Genomic DNA, 21,574 nt, shown 5'->3' with positions numbered 1-21,574 from the left:
CATATGTAAATTCTCAAATGAGCCTATTCAATGCTAAATTTTCTTGCATGACTTCACCTTTACATTTGTAAATTCTCAGTTATTAAGACTACTCTATGTGAAATCGTCTTGCATGCTTTCATGCTTTCTTTTTTTGTTATATAAATTTATATTCTCAATTAAGCCGAACATACTCGTTGTTGAATTCTCTTGCATGCTTTCAGCTTTTCTTTTTTTTTTAAATTTTCAATTAAGCTTAAAGTACTCGATATTGAATTGTCTTGCAAGCATTCACTCTTTCATTCTTTTTCCTTTATTGATTCTCAATTAAGCTTAACGTACTCGTTGTTGAATTGTCTTGCATGCATTTACCTTTTCTTTTCTTTTTTTAATATTTTTGTTATTGTCAATTAAGCAGAACTTAAATTGTCTTGCATGCTTTCACCCTTTTTTGTAAATTTTGTATTCTCAATTAAGCTTAAGGTACTCGATGTTGGATTGTCTTGCATGCATTCACCTTTTCTTTTGTTTTAATTCTCAATTAAGCTGAATGTACTAGATGTTACATTTTTTGCATGCATTCACCTTTTCGTTTTTCTTTTTTTTTAATGTGTAATTGTTTTGCTTGCATGCTTTCACCTTGTTATATTTTTATATTTGAATTCTCAATTAGTTAAACTTTTATCGCATGGTTTACTTTTTGTATTACAATGAGCGCATCTATTTACATTGAGTGTATTTCCTATAATATTAAGCACTATTAGATCTACTGGGCATCTCGCTATTGGGTTTCAACTGTATTTAGCTGGTTTTCAACTGGTAACTTAACTGGTATTCTTTTCAACTGTTTTTTAACTGGTAAGTCATCTGGAAATATCAACTGGTCTCAGATGTCAACTGGTTATCCAACTGGTTTTTCAACTGGTCCCAGCTAACATTGTTTCAATTTCCATATTAAAAACCAGTTGAATATATTGGTTTCAACTGGTACCAGTTGACCAGTTGCCTACTGGTTTCAACTGGTTTTACGACCTGGGAATCCGACGAAGGAGCTGAGCAAGGAGGACCGGTAGGCCAGCCGTCTCATCTTACTCCTAACGCCTTTTGTTGAAGAGGTATGTTTCATATGTCTTGTTCTTCTCTCCAATGTCCGCAGGTGTTTCTTGGTCAGGATGTTTACACTTGCTCCACTATCCACCAGGATTTTACTGGTGAATTGTTCTGTGCGTACACCTCATCTCCTGGCTGCAATGAATTAACTACTGCCACCATATGAGTTGCATTATCTCTGACATGCTCCTTTTTGCAGTACTTTGCAGGTTTTAGCTCCTTTGGTGGACCTACTTTGACTATTCTGGGGCCGAGGATGTGCACTAGTTCTGCTTTGATTATGATTGATGCATGCATGGTCCTCTTGATCATGTGGACTGTGGCAGCTGATGTACCACTTCTACTGTTTAATACTGTACGCTTGGAGATGGGACTCGGCTGTCTCGGCATATGTCAATGCAGCTGTTAAGAGTGAGTTTCCTCATTTGTAGGAGACGCCCTCTAGTTTGTGAGTCGTTTATCCCTAGAACTATCTTGTCACTAAGCAGGGTATGAGCCATGCATTGGCAGAAGTTGCATGACTGTGCTAAAGATCTCAGACTGGCAAGAAAAGTTTCAAAGTTCTCATCTTACTCCTAACGCCTTTTGTTGAAGAGGTATGTTTCATATGTCTTGTTCTTCTCTCCAATGGTATAATCTTCAAAGGCAGCGATTATTGTTGCTAGGTGATTACTCTGCTCATTACTGGCAAAGATGAACCTGTTGTAGATTTCAAGTCCTGCCAGCCCGATAGTTTGCAGAAAAATCGCCATTTTAGTATTCCGATGTTTGCTTGCCAAATTGGGCTACGACGCTATAGTTCTGTAACACCTGCCTCCACGTTTTCCATCCATCTATTACCCATCGATTGACAGCTAAAGGGGCGGGCGGATGTATCCTGCTCACTGGAGGCGGTGCAGGTGCTGCTCGATGCGGAGAGGCAATCGGTGTCACTGCAGACGGCTGGCCTACCGGTCCTCCTTGCTCAGCTCCTTCGTCGGATTCCCAGGTCGTAAAACCAGTTGAAACCAGTAGGCAACTGGTCAACTGGTACCAGTTGAAACCAATATATTCAACTGGTTTTTAATATGGAAATTGAAACAATGTTAGCTGGGACCAGTTGAAAAACCAGTTGGATAACCAGTTGACATCTGAGACCAGTTGATATTTCCAGATGACTTACCAGTTAAAAAACAGTTGAAAAGAATACCAGTTAAGTTACCAGTTGAAAACCAGCTAAATACAGTTGAAACCCAGTTGAATACCAGTTTATTATCCAGTAGAGACCAGTAATCAACTGATAATCAATAATCAATATTGGCATTTGGTCACCAACTAAACCATGTATATAAACTCTTGCAATTGCCCCATCACAAAGATCATTTGAAGTGGATTACAGATGAGTATTATATTAAATAAGAAGTTTGGAGTTCGTACATACCTATTACAAAATTATACATGTTGTTTCCTGGTTATTAATTACATATATCAATATATCTATTTTTAGGTCTTAAATTAGATGTAAAACATGATCAGACATATATAATATATTTGTCAATGATTGACTAAGAAAATATAAATCACAAGATTGATTTGCATTAACATTAGCTTGACAGATCATGATAATTATATTTTCTGTGAAAACATGCAAATTAATAATGAATATGCACACGATACATTGAACTGATTTCATTGATTACAACTTCAAAATGTAATGACTTTCTTACTTTTGTACATATTTTCCTCAATTTTTTACTGATCTGTTTCTCTCATTTTGCCTTTGTATTAAAACCAATGGGAATTCATTGTGGACTTTAATTGCATTGTGCTATTTCATATCAGCATTATTTTTGTTTGCATAGATTATCATGTTCTCATCTAAAGTGAAGTATGCATGCATGTTTAACATACTGTAAAGATGTGTATTTGCTGTTCATTTCACATTTGTTGTCTTCTAGATTAAGTCTGCCTTTGAGAAGATTCGTAAATCTTTCAAGAAGAAGCCGTTTGAATGCCATGTGGTCCCCAAGTATTATGCCATTGAAAACAGCTTAGAGGACAAAGATGAAAAGGTACATCACAAATAATCATCAACTATCACAATTTATAATAACCCTGTAGAAATAAAAAAGAGTATTAATGATTATCTATCCAATCCAGTTACATCCAATCCAAAAAGTAAAGTGGCTTTTCCTTGCAGTTACAAAGTGTTGCGAAAATTGCTCCTCATGTTTGAACCACTTCAACAATAATACATCACTTAAAAAAGTTAAGCTGATGCAATCCATTGTTCTGTAGCAAAATGCAATCTACACTTTGTTTCTTAGTTTGGGGCCATTAGGATGAAATGTGATGGATTTTTAGACTTGGGTTCTCCATTACTTTCTGTCTTTATAGTCAGGTGGCTTAGTGAAATTACCGTTACTTGCCGGATTAAAGCACTTTTTTGGTACAGGGCTTCCTTAGGACCTACTTAACGATATTAGGATAGGAGCCCCCGGCAAGAATATCATATAAGGGTGTGGGGCGGGGGCGTCGCCTCGTACCCCCAAATAATTTAGAAGGTAATATAACATTAATTTATTTTTGTACAAATGCCATTTTTGGTACAGGGCTTCCTTCGGACCTACTGAACGATAATAGGGTAGGAGCCCCCTGCAAGAATATCATATAAGGGTGTAGGGCTGGGGCGTCGCCTCGTAGCCAACAAATAATTTATAAGGTAATATAAATTTGAGTTTTTGTTGTACAAACGCCATTTTGGGTACAAGACTGTCTGGAATGTAGGTGTCGGGGCTCCTACCTTTAATCATCGTTCAGTAGGTCCTAAGAGAGCCCTGTACCAAAAACAGGCGGTCGTATAACCACAAACCAATGTGCTCTTACATTCTATATAGCATGGGCCACCGGCACACAGTGGGCCAGGGAGGGACCAAAGTGCGCCAAAACTATTTTTGGGTGATTTATTTTTTTCTATTTTTTTCTTGCCCAGTTGAAAGGTAATACATAGAGGAATACCTCAGTGAAATATTTAATTCCGGTATGCACAATAAGGGTATAAATTTACTACTTCAATCAGCAAAATCCTACATATTCACAGTTTTAGTGCAAAAGTGACCTATTTTATAAATCTTTCAAATCAACATGAAGTTTTTAAGTTATTGATATGAAATTGCTCTCACATATTCCTGATAGTTCATTTCGTTGAATGAATGGGTTAAAATTAATAGAAACACAATCTTCATGATATATTATAGGGTAATTCACTGAAAAATGGACTAATTATCCATGTTTTTTATAAATCCAGAAGAAATGTTTAGATCTCCGCGGTGTACCGCTTAAATTTTAATACCACCCTTTCCTCTGATGTCTAAGCTTCAAGTTGATACCAAATTTGGCTGCCCAAACTTGCCCATTGTTATGTTAGAGCCGATTTCCCTTGCCACATTGCCCCAAAAATGTGGGTTTTTGGGGTCCGCGGATGAATCATGAAGGATTCGTGGTCATAAATCACGGCGCGTGGGGGCGCGTGACACTTGTTCTGACACCGCAGACCAAAATAAACACATTTTTCGGGGCAATGTTGCAAGGAAACAGCTCTAACATAATAACGGGCAGAATCGGGCAGCCAAATCTGGTATCAACTTAAAGCTTAGACATCAGAGAAAATGTTGGTAATACAATTTAAGCGAAAATCCCTGGAAATCTAAACATTTCCTCTGGATTTATAAAAAAGAAATCCCCAAACATGAGTTTTGGCGCACTTTGGTCCCTCCCTGGCCCACTGTGCGGCACAACGCCCCACCCCTAATCACACATATATGAATATTTATGCCGGGGGCTCCTACCCTACCATCATTCAGCTGGTCCTAATGAAGTCCTTTCCCTTCCACAAGGCTTAAAGCCATGTGGAAGAGAAATGTCACTTTATTACCTATTTACGATTCTTCTCCACATTTATGTGCTACATCTGTACAATTAATCCCTCTCTTACTCTAAAAAAGTGATATTTTTGTGCAATAAAGCTATTCCTAAACATGCTCAATTGAATTTATTGTTGAATATTTAATGACATTGCCTCAATTGTTTTGATAACTATTTATCCACATCTTTGATACATTTTTCTAAAAAAAAATATATTGCTGTGTGATGTTTCTATCATTATGTTGTGATATTGTTTTTGTATTTTTATAATGATGTAAATATCTGATCACTTCGTAAACCAGACAATATCAGCCTTGATATGCATGCCACGTTGTTGAGTTTTAAAAATAATAAACCAACCAATACTTACTTTCCTTTGTAGCTGGTCGCCTTGAGGGGACATATTGAGAAAGTAGCGATGGAAGAGCCTTACATGGGAGAAGAGATTCCACACAGATGGCTCTTATTTGAGAAAGCTATAGCTGCAGAAGAAATCAATCACATGTCATTAGCTCAGGTAGGACTGCAATGTTATGTTTATTCTTGCCATTTTCAAATAATTTGTGTTTAGGTATTGTAGAGGAAGAAAATTAGTGAGCAATTGTATATACCGGTACATGTACAGTAGTTCAAGTTTTAACATTCAAATTGGGTTTTATTTCTTTGAAACCATTTTCCTCCTTCAAATTTGCTCTTTTTATGTACTGAATTTTTTAACAAATCAATTTTTATGTATATGATTTCCAAGCAAAATCAAGTTTAGTCCTTAATTCATTTCTTCATAGCTATGTACAACTCTCCTGGTATTGTTTGGAATATGTAATGCTATATTATTAAAGTGCATCAATGATACCCTTTCAATTTTGTAAATTGCTCAGATTATACCTGTCTTTAATAGGATGTAGTGCCTTTAAAAATATTGGCACAAAATTAAGGCTACGTGTTTCCTACTGTAAATGTATTGCTCCATTACTATATCTATATTCTATTTATGCTCTGTGTTAATGAAATGTAATGTTACTGTTATGATAATGTATTCATTTGATACATACTATTTTGTAATGTTTTTCACCAATCATATGATGATTTGAGGGCCATTTTATTTGTATTCTCCCAGACCAAGGAACTGACGGAGCCATTCGGGATTGAACCTGAGCGTGAACTTCTCACGATGCTGACCTTCTACCACGACCTGGGTTATGTAGTCTACTACGGAGGCAATGAAGACCTGCAGTCTCTCCTACGAGACACAGTGATCCTGAATCCTCAGTGGCTTATTGATGTCTTCAAGAAGGTCATTACCATTCTCGATCCCGATGAGAGGGTGAGAAACCTCCTCCATTAAATTATGCTGCTGTAAGCTGCAACAGGTTTTTTTATATACTAAATGAAAGGAAAGTGGAAAATTCTCAAAAAAGTTGTTGCATACAACAAACGTCCTATGGGTATGCAGTCTCTCCTACGAGACATCATAGGAGATGTGACTGATTGATGTCTTCGAGCAGGTCATTACCATCCTGGATCTCTCGGAGAGTCTTTGGGTGATGCTAATGTCAGATAAGGACTTTACATATGGAGAAAAGACAGAACATTTCATAAAGCTTGTCAGTCATAAAACTGAAGGCTGACCCCGGTGATTGACCCATGAGAGCCCACTTCTTTGTGTTTTTAATTCTAGGATGGGAATATGAGTGATGCCTGGACTACTCTTGAGGAGGATGGTATCTTAGAGGATAAGTTGATTCAGCATATGTGGCGACAATTTTCGGAGCAGAAGGAGTTCTTAATCGAGCTCATGGCCAAGTTTGATCTCGTCTGTGAGGCTCCCGTACAACAACTCCAGCAAGAGCAACAGGATGGCGTAGACACTGAGGTAAATCTCCAGCCAAACGGTGCTCCGACCCGTGCTCCGGCAGCAATGCCCCATGTTTTATTTTATGTAAAGTATAGGGTTAGGGTTATGGTTGCAATTGGTTTTCGGTTTAGGGTAAGGGTATATTGTTTGGTCCAGTGCTGAAGTTCAGTAGGAATTTGGTTAGGGTAGGCAATTACCACAAAGAGATTTTTGCAGGTGCTAAACATCTTGTTTCATGTTAGCTTCAGTGTTTCATGTTAACCTCAAAACATTGTGACTAGAGCTATACAGACAATAAAGAAGCAAAACAAGGGACATATACCAAGTATTGTATACATGCAATATATTTGTAAAGCGCTTATAGAGACATTGTATTTAGCACTATGTAAAAGCTTATTATTATTATTATTATTATTATGCATATGTTGCAAATATTGACTCAAGGTTGAAAATGCATAATTTTGGATACCGTAATTTTTTTAATCTTTGCAAACACGTTACTTTAAAAAATTGTTTTGTTAAGTCAAATGTAGGGATTAAGTAGAGTTTTGCAAGCTTTACAAATGGTACAAAATGTCTATTTCTGAAATTGTTGATGTGATACTTGCAACAATGTTGCGGCAGGAGTGGGATGTGTGAAATTTAAAAAGTGAGTGAAATATGAATTGCTTTGTTTTTGCTTCGATTTCTTGAAATCATTTCTGTTTATATCTTGGTATATTCTGTTTTGTATTTATGGTTTAAGTTTTCGGATATGTTTTGTTATTTTAGGTATCAAATGAAACGGAGAAAGTGGTAAAGAAGCGCTACTATGTTCCCTCCAGGATTACGTCACATTGCTCTCAAGAAGAGATTGGAGAGATCAAAGGTTCTTTAGACTGTTATGTGGACTTCGGAGGCTTTTTACCAGGTGAGGATGAATTCATCATATGTTTACAGCCAGAAAGGTGTTAACACATGTAATGTATCGTAGAGTTAATGCCCTTCTTGCTCCAAAGAGACTTCATGGCAATTAGATTGCAACAAGGTTTGTATAAAGTTAAACCTGTTTAAGTGGCCAGCTCTCTGTAAATGCCACCTGTCTAGAAAGGCCATGCATTTTGTGTCCCTTGAGAAAGAAATGTGTGTCCTGAAAGACCACCTGTCTACAGTGGCCACTTGTTCTATTTTCATTGAGTGGCCTCAATAGACAAGTTTGACTGACCTTTATAGGTACTTGCCATGGATGGCCCATGCAAGAAGTTTACTATGTCCAACTCATGTATTGATTTGAAAATTTTAGGATTGGCTTCAACCTTGAGTAGAAATCAGATGGTAAGCTACAGACTATTTATGATACTTTTTTATGCCTCCGTTACGAAGTATCCGGAGGCATTATGTTTTTGGGTTGTCCGTCCGTCCGTCCGTCCGTACGTCCCGTTCTCGTGATGGCGTTATCTCAAGAACCGACTGATTGATTCCTGCCAAACTTTGGTCATGTATGTAACTTGCAGAGCCAATGAATTGATTAGATTTTGAGGTCACGAGGTCAAAGGTCAAAGGTCACATGGCTCATTATGTATGCAAAATTAGCTCGTGATGGCGTTATCTCAAGAACCGACTGATGGATTCCTGCCAAACTTTGGTCATGTATGTAACTTGCAGAGCCAATGAATTACTTAGATTTTGAGGACACGAGGTCAAAGGTCAAAGGTCACATGGCTCATTATGTATGCAAAAATAGCTCGTGATGGCGTAAACTCAAGAATTGATTGATGGATTCCTGCCCTACTTCGGTCATGTTTGTATCTTGCAGAGCCAATGAATTGATTAGATTTTTGGGATAAAGGGTCAAAGGTCACAGGGCTCATTATGTAGGCTGAAAAAGCTTGTGATCGCTATATTTTTTAAAGTAGCTTGGCGAAGAAATTTCACATAATCACTCAAAATGGGCAAATTATACATGTCCGGATAGCGTAGACCAATTTGAACACACACATTCTGCTCTAAAATCTTGTAAATGTAAATGAAACAAGGTAAGAAGCAGTATAGGCCGATAATGACGTCACTGGTTGGGCACGATCGCAATTCTAGGCCTCAAGCTCGCCTCTCGCACAGCTCGCGTTCGGTATTTTGCATAAGCCTATACGTATACATTATCCAGACTTTGCATGCTTCATATCCTGACCAGAAAATGGAATAACAATCTCTAGAAATCATGTAATTACATATAATATTAAGCAAATGTATGTAATATAATACGAAGGGTGAATTGTGCAATTCGATATGTCCAAATACCCTTCCGTTCTGTGTAATTTGCTGAGATGTTTTGTATTTGTTCGGTCATCATGCCTTGGCGTGATAGTGATTGCTGTTGATTATATACGGAGACCATGATGGGAATCGCGAGCGTCCCTTTGCATATTTATGATGTCCTGCAGTTGCGGGTCTATTTATGAATGGTGCATATTTGTAATTGATTTTCGCCAAATATAATCTCACGTCTAATCGTCTTTGTTTTGTTATCCGTGAAATGTACCAAAAACTTGGAAAGCCCTACACATCCCGAAAAATTAGAAAATGGCTCGCCCAGTCACCCCATGTGCCCATCATGTGCCCAACCTCATACGTCACAATTCATACGTCACAATAACGGGCAGATCAAGGGTGGAATAATTGGGTAGTAATTTCACCACTTTTAATAGCAGATAAGTCAATTCTGTAACAATTTAAAAAAAAAAAAAAATATGAACCATTAGAAAGATTGTAACATTAACTTTGCAATGATACCAACATTATTAAGGTTAAAAGCCTTTTGAAACCTTCGCTCAGCTACTTTAAGAACTGATTGATGGATTCCTGCCCTACCTAGGTCATGAATGTATCTTGCAGGGCCAATTAATTGATTAGATTTTGGGGTCACGAGGTCAAAGGTCATGGCTCATTATGTATGCAAAAATAGCTTGTGATCACATTATCATTAGAACAGATAGACAAATTACCATGAAACTCAGGACTTGTTTGCATCTTGCTGAAGCAATGAACTGAATAGATTTGGGGTCATGAGGTCAAGTTCAAAGGTCATGGGGCTCATTATGTACCGTATGCAAAAGTAGCTTGTGATCACATCATTAGAACCGATGGATGGATTACCATCTTGCAGAGCCAATGAACTGAGTAGATGTTGGGGTCACAAGGTCAAAGATCAAAGGGTCATACATGTATATCAGAAATAGCTTGTAATCACAATATTCTGAGAACCTGTCAATGGATCACATTCAAACTTGAATTTGAAAAATTGCTTCTGTTTTGGTTTGTAAAATTGCTCTATGACGGAGGCATCATTTTCAACTGCGCACAATCGAAGTTCCATCTAGTTTTTGTATCAGATTGGTCTCCAATATTCTTTTTATTTGCCTTTAATAATGATAATAACAATATTGGATAACTTCAGAGTGCACATATCGACCACGCAAGGTGCTCAAGGTGCTCTAATACTTACCCAAGGTCTTCTGGGCTCCTGGTTGTAATGTGCTCCCAGCAAATCAAGGAATTCCTCCCTACCAGTACCCATTTAACATCTGGGTGTAGAGTGGCAAATGTAGATTAATGTCTTGCCAAAAGACGTGTCAGGGCGGTCAGGTGTACAAACAACTATACATAGTTATGATTATGTTGATAGTCAGAGTTTAATCCATCTTGTTAGAAACTCTTTTTTGTTTCTCAGAAATATATAATTGTCTTGAAGTATTATTGCAGCTAATATATCTTTTTGAGCTGGCTTTCAAAATGTAACTAGCCATAATCTGTTGGTCGTATCTCTTGTTTGCCATTTCCAAAGATGGGCTGTTTCATCGGTTGATGGCGAGAGCAGTCAGATGGATGGGTGAAAGAGATGGAGAACCAGTCAATCTTTTCTATCGTCACATCAGTCTAATGGTTGATGAAGAGCATCATGCCTTACTACAGATGTCAACCCCTTGTGAAGCAACTATCAAGGTCTGTGTCAAGTGTCAGCGATACCTTTTTTGTCATGGTGGAGATACTGAGCTGTAGGTAAAGTTTTTGAGGCCGCGCATTGGATCCCTTGATAGGCAATGAATAGCCGACACCACGCAATGTAATAGTCATTCTCCTGAAGACGATTAGACCGTACTGTCGATAATTAGAGAACCAAGAGCTCTTCAGGTCTCTTATTTCTTTGAAAGAATTACATTGTGTAACCCTGAAAACTTTACCAATAATTCAGTATTGCAAGGTTCTTAGTGCTCTAATCTGAAAAATGGGACCTCATAATATCTCACCTTTGGTGGGTTTTTTAAATTGGTTTTAAATACACAAACATTCTTAGCTGATAAGTGTATTTAAGATGTGATCACAAGCCCACTAATTGTTTCTATTTTCAATGTAACTTTTGTTCTTGTTTTGTTTTACATTATATTTTAATTGTATAATGTATTAAGTGCTCTCTTGCAAATCAGTTTATGTGTGCTGAGAAGCATAATCTGTAAAACGAATACAGAATAAATAAATGTATAAATATATTGATTTATATACCTCTCTTTAGAAATCTAGCCATCTGATTGGTCGAAATTGCAGTCGTGATTTTAGCCATTCCCCTCATACCCGCGTACCAGTCAATAGTCTTTTGAAAAATGACCTCGTACTCGCCTATCAGTCAATAGTCTTTTTAAAGATGCCTGTCGCCCCGGGTAACAGGCCGCATAAATCAGATCCCCATTAGTTTACGTGTAAAATTTTCTTTGTGCGAGCGCGGACACCATACAGTGCTTTTTGTCTGCGATTCACTTTCAGTCATTTTTCCAGCGAAGATAAACAGACAGTTTCTCAGATTTTCTGTGATGTTTAAACCAATCTTTACTAAACTAAAGGATAAGGTAAGAATTCTTGGTAGATTTTTGTTTTAATTCGGCATATTAAAGACATATCGACTGCTTTAAAAATCGAGGTCTGGCTGTTTTATAGACTCTCGGGAACTTGCACATCTTGCCCTGACCCCTCGTCGCGCCTCGGGGTCATGGCAAGATTTGCGCCTGTTCCCTTGAGCCTATGAAACAACCAGGCCTCTCAAAGCAGTCGATATGTCTATAACACTCACAAAATTGAGGGAAACTGTACACAAATACACACCATCATATTATTAATTTCTTAATCTTGTCCCCTTTACCTTTGATACTGAACATGTCAGGTCACTGTATTCCGAGGAGCAGTTGCTGATTCTGATCATGATGGGGATAGTCGTAAACCTCCAGCCCCAAGTGCTGTCAAAAAGGTAGGTAGCTCAACACGATTGTTTCAATTATTACACAATAGAAATGAACAGAGACAGAGGCGCATACCAGTACTCTCCATTACTATGCTCGTTCACAAAATCATTTTTTTTTTGTTCGATTGGAAAACTGGTAGCTTGCTTTAGTCTGCCTGTACACAACTGAGAAAGGTCTCTGAACCATAGAATTCAAACTGTCACTAGTAAACAGTTTTGGGATTTGTCATGGAACATATGTATCTAATAGAAAGTACAGCTAACCGATCTGCATAAGTCAAATCGGTTGGGACCTCCAAAAAAATTAAGAAGTGTAAATAACACATGATTCGGGAATGTGAGAATCCAATAGTCAACAAGGTAATTAAGAGACGATAAGCCAGTGTGACCTGTGATTAATGCACTATCCCAATAACATTTTCAATTTGAGATGTAAATTTGAATCAAAATTAATTATGCTTAAAGTACCCCCCCCCCCCCCCCAAGTCCAATTAAAATATCTATCTTGATGTTGTTTGTGTGTTTATGGCAGGTAATGGACTTTGTAAAGAGAACCCTTGAAAGCCTTAGGCAGCACTGGGCTGAAAGAATCAAATATGATTTCTGCTTTCTGTGCCCAAAGTGCAGTAAGAAGAAGTCGTTCCAAAACTGCTTGAAGCGAAAATCACTCCAGTGTGGACTACATAGTATCCCTACGGCTGCAGTGAAGTCAAAGTTTGGTAGGTTTATAAAATTTGTTTCCCAGTAGTTTAAATTTGGAGTGATGGTCTATTCAATAAGCTCATAAATTTCTTGCCATTCTATGTGAGTTAATATAGAATATTATGTCTTGAGTCAATCAAGAGGGGGGTTATTGTTCTTTTATTTGTTGTTAGGAGTGGGGTTAGGTACACACTAATTGTACCTTTTTATGGATAAAGAATCGTTGTCTTGATTTTTCCAAACATTTTTAGATCAGTGTAAAGAAACTCCAAAGTCACGAACCCCCAAAATGTAGATTTATATCTTGCCAGTGGATAGTATTGCCGTGGCAGGGATTTGAATCCGGTACCTTGTAGTACACAACGCTCTGATTTGTTCACTCGACCTTAGTTGGTAGGTTGGTTTGTTTTATCTGACTGCTGAGAAAGCATGTGTGTGCTTGTAAGTAAGCAACCAGGGGACCGACGGCGTTAAGTCCTCTCCAAGGGACTAATTGGTAACAAAGATTAATGCCTTACCAAAGGGCGTAGCTAACACATCTTTCGAATCCGGGACCTCCCGATTATGAGAAAACTGCTCTACCACTGAGCCATCATGCTTCCAGACCTCTTTCACTTTGAATTCATTTCTTCATGTATGTTGATGCAGGTATGAGTGAGGAAGGAGTGGAGTCCTGGAACGAGAGTCCAATGATGTGTAGAAGATCAAGTAAGTATCTAATCACTTCATCCACTCTATCTCATCATTTTTGTTTTGAATCATGTAATGTTGTAAGGAGAAGGATTTGATTTTCTTAGTTTGAATCTAGAGTGTCTATTCAATTGGCTCCCAAGTATCTTACCATTTTATGTAAGTTAGTATAGAATATCACGTCTTGTGTCAACCAAGAGGGGATTGGTGTCAGGAGTGGGATTAGATACTCAATGTCAATGAATGTATGATCCTCTGCAGACAGAATGGTGTTGTGTTGTTATTGCAGAGACACCATACTTGTGTTGAATCACTCCAAGTGTTGAGCAGCGAATCAATTTAGCATGTTATAAGTGTTAATCTGACACTGCTCTGTCCTTTCAAGTGGTGATTTAGCATTTTATTTTTTAGATTGTACAAAACATATTGGTTTGCTGCCTGCTAAGATAATGTTATATAATTCTCTATTTTATTAAAAACAAGAGTAACAGAGCAGTTCTTATACATGAAAAAAAAGTGTGTAGCACACAAACTATGAATTTACAAGGGTACATCGGAGATGAACCTATCAGGGAAAAAATAGGAGAGAGGAGAAGAAGCCCAAGGTTCTGATATAATTTAGGTCTACAATATACATATCATTGTAATTCACATTCTGGGATATTGCATTGAGAATTATCATGATTACATCTTTGGACTACACTCAATCACACATTTCGTTTGTCTATACCACAGGCGAAGCGGCTATGAACACGGGGCAAGCTAGCAGAAGTGCAACACTCTCTGGTAAACAAAAAGTATTTTAAAAAAAGAAAACAAATATGCATTGATATATCTTCCCTCTGATATTAAAAGATTGGAAGGGAAACAAATTAGTAAGGCTCATCAGTCTGCGTCAACGATACCATGAAAATTACAAAAATGATTTTACGATTCCTGATGATTAATATGATTTTGCGTATATATTCGTACAATATATATTGATTGTCATGATGGTAAATCGGTAATTGTTGTACCCTCCAGAAACGTTAAAAGTGTAAATCTAACTGTACGGGTGTTTTTGTACTGATCATTATTTTCAAACCCTCTGTAAACTTTAACATTCTGTAATAATAAAAGGAAGTATCTCAAGTATTTTCAAAATGATTTATTTTTATTATAATGTGCGTCAAGTTTATAATGCCTAATTTAGTATAACCTATTTAACACAGAGTTAAAGATAAAGTTGAGTTCTGGTCATGCGAATGCATTGTGAAAGAAAACTGTGGAATAGATCAGAAAAATTGATCATGTAGCATGCAAGTATTGGTGTGTACTGCAAGGTTCTGGAGTCATCAAAATCATAATAAATTTTACCCATTCTTGGTTAAGTAACAAGCACTGTGTACAGATGTATATGGGACTACTCAAATGGTGTCGGGGTTACTTACCTTGATTTCCTTATCTTTCTAAGCTCAATACTCAGCCAGTATACATTTTCTACCTTTCTACATGTATTTGTAATCTTGAACATTCAGTGTAAGTTTTGTTTGATTCTGTGAGAATTTATTTTCTTTTTTTACCAGAACTCAAGTTGCCTCTGTGCCGGAATTGCACGTTTTGACTTAACTTCCAAGGAGCCAATTTTAATTGGGATTTGGGTACTAAATTTGTCGTAAAAATAATGGGGATTTCTAATTTTCAAGTTACTAATCAGATAAAGTAATCATGTACATGTATTTCAATTTTTATATGATAAGATACCGGTAATATATATGAATGTTTCTGATGTTTTAACACTTTTGTCAACAACAGAGCAACTGCATACACAGACTCAGACTGGCGGCAACACCATTAATGCTTCGGGGGCCAGTAATGTGTCAGGGAACAATGTGATTGGTCAACAGACACACGTTCACAACAGGTATAGAACTCATTACAAGTACTTAATTTGTATGCCTCCGCTACAAAGTAGCCGGAGGCATTATGTTTTCTGGTTGTTTTCCGTCCGTACATACGTCCCATTCTCGTGATCACGTTATCTCAAGAACCAACTGATGGATTACCACCAAACTTGAGTCATGTATGTAACTTGCAGAGCTAATTATTATGTTCTTATAAAAGACCAGTTGGAGAGCTTTGATTGAACTAATAAGTTGTATAGCTTTATTGAGGCTCTATGTCAGTCAGACATCTTTGTAGCATCTCCTGTACAAGTACTCATTGTTTCATAACATGACCTGGCATGAGTCATGGGTTGCAGGTCATTCTATATTTAGTTATACATGCTAGTCTGTATTTGCAGACTCTGTTAGACTACATGTAGCTATCACTACACCTCCCTTCTTTAAAAGAGGTTTACATATACATATATAAAACTTCTTAAACTGTACAGAGTGACAGGGTGGACTACCTGTACACTCGCGACTGTACTAGGGCATTATTCTGTCCCTTAAAGCTGGAGTACTGTCGCTTTCAAATATATAACTTATTACGCGACAGTCCATATCTTTCAAGGTTGCGATTCGCGAAACTGGAATTCTCCGTTGAGGTTGAGTGATATCTGTTGATTTTTGTAATCAAAGTGACTGATTAAATCCGGTTATATTTTTAAACTATAACATGCAAATATATATATCATGCTCATGCAATCCTGCAGTTATGTTTTAAAGTCCAAGTTGAACTCTGTAACTATAAACTATTTACAAAACGCGAAAGTCTTTCTCTGTAGTTCGCTTTCATTTATTTACAAGTTCAAGCGATCTGGCGGTTTAATAACTCGTCCGCTTCTGGTTCTGGTTGATGACGTAGTTAAGCTTTCTTCAGATGCTGATTGCTCTGTAGCTTCTGCAGTGTCATCTAGCTCGAAGTCATCCTGTGTTGGTAGTGGAATAGACTCGGCTTGTTGTTGACGTGGGACTGGCCTGAGGTGACGTCTGTTTCTGCGACGCATCTCTCCTGTTTCTGTCTCGATCTGGTATGATCTGTTTCGATCCTGGACAGACCTGACAATACCACGTTTCGACCAGGTGTTGGTTTTCATGTCTTGGAGTATGACATGATCTCCAGGCTTTAGCTTTGACAAGTCTCGAGCATGTTTATCGAATCGCTCTTTTTGCTTCACCTTATGATCCTCCTTTCTTCCCCTCACCAATCGAGTATTGACCTGTTGGTTGTCGAGTAAACTGTCGAAGTCGACGATTGTAGAGGAGTTCTGCCAGAGACTTTCCGCATGCTAGTGGTGAACTGCGATAGACTTGTAGAGCTCTGTGGATATCCTGTCCACTGTGCTGTGACTTCAATATGAGTTTTTTTACAATCTTCACAGCATTCTCTGCGAGGCCATTGGATTGCGGATAATATGGACTCGATGTAGTATGGCGAAAATCCCATTCTTTTGCAAAGCTCTGGAACTCTTGGCTTGCAAATTGAGGACCATTATCCGACATCAGTTCACATGGCGTTCCATGGCGAGCAAATACTGCTTTCATGTGGTTGATCACGGCCTTGCTACTAGTTGAAGTCATAGTACATACTTCAATGAACTGTGAATAGTAGTCGACGATGACCATGTACTCTCTATTGTTCAGCGTGGACAAATCAACAGCAACTTTTTCCCACGGGCGGTTCGGCACGTCATGAGGATGTAGACTTTCAGCTTGCTGTTTTGGTCTGTACATTAGGCATGAAGTACAACTTTGGACCATTTCAGTGATGTCTGTGTTGATTCTGGGCCAATAGATGACTTCTCTAGCACGTTTCTTACACTTCTCAATGCCTAAGTGTCCTTCATGGATTTTGTTTAGCATGAACCTTCTCATAGTAGTGGGAACCACTATTTTGCTGCCTTTGAAGATGATGCCATCTGCTTCAGAGAGTTCACTCCTGATGTTCCAGTATTCCCTGACTCGAACTGGACATTGCTGCTTCGTTTCCGGCCAACCATCTCTGATGATGCCTAGCAGCTCTTGCAGTTGATCATCTTTCTTTGTCTCTTCGACAATCTAATTTCGTTTGTTCGATGTAACTGGCATGCTCTTGACAATAGCATCTACGTAGACTCTGATATCTTCCTCAGTTTCAGCATTCAACTCAGCCTTTGGATCTACTGCTCTGGACAACGTATCAGCAGTATCATGTACTTTCCAGGCGTGTACAAGACCTTGAGATCATATCTCTGTACCCTGATGAGTAACCTTTGAATGCGTAGGGGACAGTCACCCAGTGACTTTACAAACAGTGGAATAAGTGGCTTGTGATCAGTCTCCACTTCTACTTGTTGTCCATAGATGTATTGATGGAATCTTTCACATGCGTATGTGATTGCCAGCAATTCTTTCTCGATCTGTGCATATCTAGTCTCTGCATCAGTCATTGATCTAGATGCATATGCGATCGGAACCCAATCTTGATCATATTGCTGTAGTAGCACTGCACCAATACCATCCTTTGACGCGTCTGCTGACAGCTTGGTTGATTTCTTGCTGTCATAGAAATGTAGGACTGGCTCTTGTATCAGAGCTTGTTTCAGCTGATTCCATGCATCCTCTTGTGCATGATCCCATGTCCATACATTCTTTTTGTCTAGTAGATGTCTCAGCGCTGCTGACTTGGTCGACAGATCTGGAATGAACTTCCCTTGGTAATTGATCATACCCAAGAACCGTTGGACATCTTTCCGACATTTCGGTCTCTCAATGTTCAAGATAGCAGACACTTTCTTTGGATCAGGTTGGACTCCTTGATCACTGATCAAGTCACCTATGAATGTGAGCTTCTTGACATTGAACTCGCATTTGTCTTTGTTCAACTTGAGATTCATTTTTCTCACAATGCTGAGAACCTCTCTCAACCTGTCATCATGCTCCTGTTGGGTAGTTCCCCATACGATCACATCATCCATCATTGTGTTAACTCCCGGAATGTGTGCAAACAGTTGGTGCACTATCTTGTGATAGACTTCCGGAGCACTACAAATACCAAAAGGTAGTCTCAAGAACTTGTACCTTCCGTATGGCGTGATAAACGTACAAAGTTTGGAGCTTTCGTCATCTAGTTGGATCTGCCAAAAACCACTAGATGCATCTAACTTGCTGAAGTATTTGGCTCCTGCAAAATGTGCAGTTATTTCAGCTCTTGATGGCAATTGATAGTGTTCTCTTTTGATTGCTCGGTTCAGGTCTCTTGGATCTAGACAGACCCTGAGCTGACTGTTCTTTTTCATCACCACCACGAGAGAAGAAACCCAATCAGTTGGCTCATCAACTCGTGTGATTACGTCCATTCGTTCCATCTTATCTAACTCGTCTTTGAGTTTATCTTGAAGTGGAAATGGAACTTTGCGACATGCATGTTGAACAGGATGTGCGTCCTCTCTCAATGTGATGTGGTGTTTACCAGGAAGACAACCTAGACCTACAAACACATCTTGATAGTCTTGAACTACACTTTTACCCGTTCCGTGTTCAGTTTGTTTCTCAACATGATACACCCGTTTCACCAGATACAAGTCTTCACTCGTCCGTAATCCTAACAAAGGCTGACGATTTCCAGGAATGACTAGACACGGCACATTGCGTTTGATCCCTTTGTACTCAACTTGTACACAACAACGACCTTTGACCGGGATATCTGTCTCATAATAACCTGTCAACATCACTTTGGCTTTTTGTAGCTTTAGTTTTGGTTTCAATTTGTGAAATACTGTCTCAGGAAGAAGATTCGCCTGAGCACCAGTATCAACCTTGAAGTCAACCGGCTGGTTATTGACTAGTAGATTAACTATCCATTCATCCTTGGATTCTTTTGATTCAACAGAGCAAATCATGAAACCTTCTGAATCTACCTCCAAGTGCTGCAGTTCATTGACCTTGGCTACTGGGGTTTTACAACATTTAGCAAAATGATTCTGCTTACCGCACTTCTTGCATGTTTGACCTTGTGCGGGACATTTGTCTTTGCTATGTCGGTTTCCGCACCTGCTACATGCATCACTTTTAGTACGACCTTGAGGTTCTGACCGTTTTGCTTTGAACCAGGAAATTTCTTCTTAGTCTTTCTGAAAGAATCTACCGGAATTGAGGCGTTTTCCCCTGCAGAACTCAACGCTTGTGCCTGCGTTCGAGTTTGTTCAGCCGCACGACATACTTGCAACGTTTTAACCAATGTAAGATCATCTTGCCTCAACAAACGTTCTCTTAGACCATCGTCTAAAATACCACAGATAATTCTGTCCTGGATAAGACTCTCTTTCAACATGGAAAACTCACATGACTGAGCACGACTCCGCAATTCTGTTGCGTACTGATCAACACTCTCATGCACTAACTGAGATCTTGTGAAAAATCTATGTCTCTCATACGTTAGATTACGTTTCGGCATGCAATATTCCTCATATTTGTTCAACACTTTCTCAAGCTTCATGCTCTCACCCTCAGCAAATACAAACGTATTATACAATTCCAAGGCAGCATCGCCAATCACGTGTAGAAGCATTGATGTTTGTAACTTTTCATCTTTTTCAGACATTCCTGAGGCAACATTGTATAGAGTGAATTTCTGTTTAAATCTTCTCCAGTTCTCGGAAATATTTCCCTTTAAGTCGAGTGAACGAGGTTGACTGAGATTTGCCATTTTGTTTCTTTTTGTTTCTTAGCCTAGTGTAGTCACTCACATGAACAGCATAACAATTAGCTTTTTCTTTTTGTATCTTTGCAACAATTACTTTAAGCTCAACTATTAACTTTCACTGAGTTATTCTGTATGTTCATGTCCCATATATGTCACGCTTACTGCCCGTTATACTGGAACTGGCCCGGCACAAAACTATGCACTCCAATCCATACAACGACAGCGCTAACTATTATGGACATAACTACATTCACTGGACATACACTTAGACTCTAAGCCCTCTAGCTCTCATCATCTCTCACATCACAAAGAATTGGATTGAACTGGCCGGATTTCAATGATTCCTCCATACATATATACTGTAGGCTGGGTTGCTCAGCACAAACACTGGCTGCTAAGTTCTGACATCATATTATGTTCTTATAAAAGACCAGTTGGAGAGCTTTGATTGAACTAATAAGTTGTATAGCTTTATTGAGGCTCTATGTCAGTCAGACATCTTTGTAGCATCTCCTGTACAAGTACTCATTGTTTCATAACATGACCTGGCATGAGTCATGGGTTGCAGGTCATTCTATATTTAGTTATACATGCTAGTCTGTATTTGCAGACTCTGTTAGACTACATGTAGCTATCACTACACTAATGAATTGATTAGATTTGTGGGTCACGTGGTCAAAGGTCAAAGGGCTCCTTATACATGTATGTATTCAAAAATAGCTTGTGATCACGTTATCTCAAGAACCAATTGAAGTATTACCGCCAAACTTTGGTCATGTATGTATCTTGCAGAGCTAATGAACTGATTAGATTTTGGGTCCTGAGGTAAAAGGTCAAAAGTCATAGGGCTCATTATTTATGCAAAACTATCTTGTGAATGCATTGTCAATACTGACAGGTGGATTACTATCAAACTCAGGACATATATGTATCTTTCAGAGCCAATGAACTGATTAGATTTTAGGGTCATGAGGTCAAAGTTCAAAGGGTCATACATGTAAGATGATAAATAGCTTTTAAACTTGAATTTGAAAAATTGCTTCTGTTTTGGTTTGTGAAATCGCTCTATGGCGGAGGCATCATGTCAGCTTTCACCAAGAATGCTTCCATTCAGGTTATCTTTATATCAAACAGAGTGGTTGTGTGAAAGCCAAGGTTTTCTATAGTGGCATTAAGAGTATAAAAGCTATATCTTACTACAAGATTCAAAACAGATTTTTTCCTACCTAATTACTGAAAGTAATGCCTATACTGCTCATAACCTTGATGCATTCTGTTTTTTTTCCCTTCATCTTTTTTCTCCTTAAGCACCCCATCAACAACGGTTGTGCAACATTTTCATATCACAACCAACGTGAATCAAGCCCAGCTATGAAATGACAAAAGGTGACGGAATCAAGACCATCTACATCGAAGGGGACCACCTTCAAGCCAAAGAAAAGTGCTACTACTCAGCATAT

The 21,574-nt window shown here is 38.4% G+C and overlaps 2 protein-coding genes across 2 annotated transcripts; one reads left to right on the top strand and one right to left on the bottom strand.

The window, feature by feature from the left end:
* The first annotated feature begins 1,418 nt into the window (after nt 1-1,418).
* On the top strand, nt 1,419-13,603 carry LOC100891028. The gene is made up of 11 exons (XM_030989846.1): nt 1,419-1,500; nt 1,944-2,077; nt 3,027-3,140; nt 5,375-5,509; nt 6,110-6,316; nt 6,671-6,865; nt 7,619-7,757; nt 10,668-10,825; nt 12,036-12,119; nt 12,646-12,832; nt 13,464-13,603. Exons 1-11 carry the CDS (start codon nt 1,419-1,421, stop codon nt 13,601-13,603), a joined length of 1,575 nt encoding a protein of 524 aa, XP_030845706.1.
* A 3,006-nt stretch (nt 13,604-16,609) lies between these two features.
* Nucleotides 16,610-17,164, bottom strand: LOC115925844 (uncharacterized protein K02A2.6-like). Its single transcript, XM_030989845.1, has one exon. The coding sequence runs from the start codon at nt 17,162-17,164 to the stop codon at nt 16,610-16,612; it is 555 nt and encodes a 184-aa protein (XP_030845705.1).
* Between the last annotated feature and the right edge of the window lie 4,410 nt (nt 17,165-21,574).

Source organism: Strongylocentrotus purpuratus, unplaced genomic scaffold, assembly GCF_000002235.5.
Source record: "Strongylocentrotus purpuratus isolate Spur 01 unplaced genomic scaffold, Spur_5.0 spur5_scaffold_19, whole genome shotgun sequence".
NCBI lineage: Eukaryota > Metazoa > Echinodermata > Echinoidea > Camarodonta > Strongylocentrotidae > Strongylocentrotus > Strongylocentrotus purpuratus.
The sequence above is the reverse complement of the archived record's forward strand: the minus strand, read 5'-3'. Positions and strand labels throughout refer to the sequence as shown.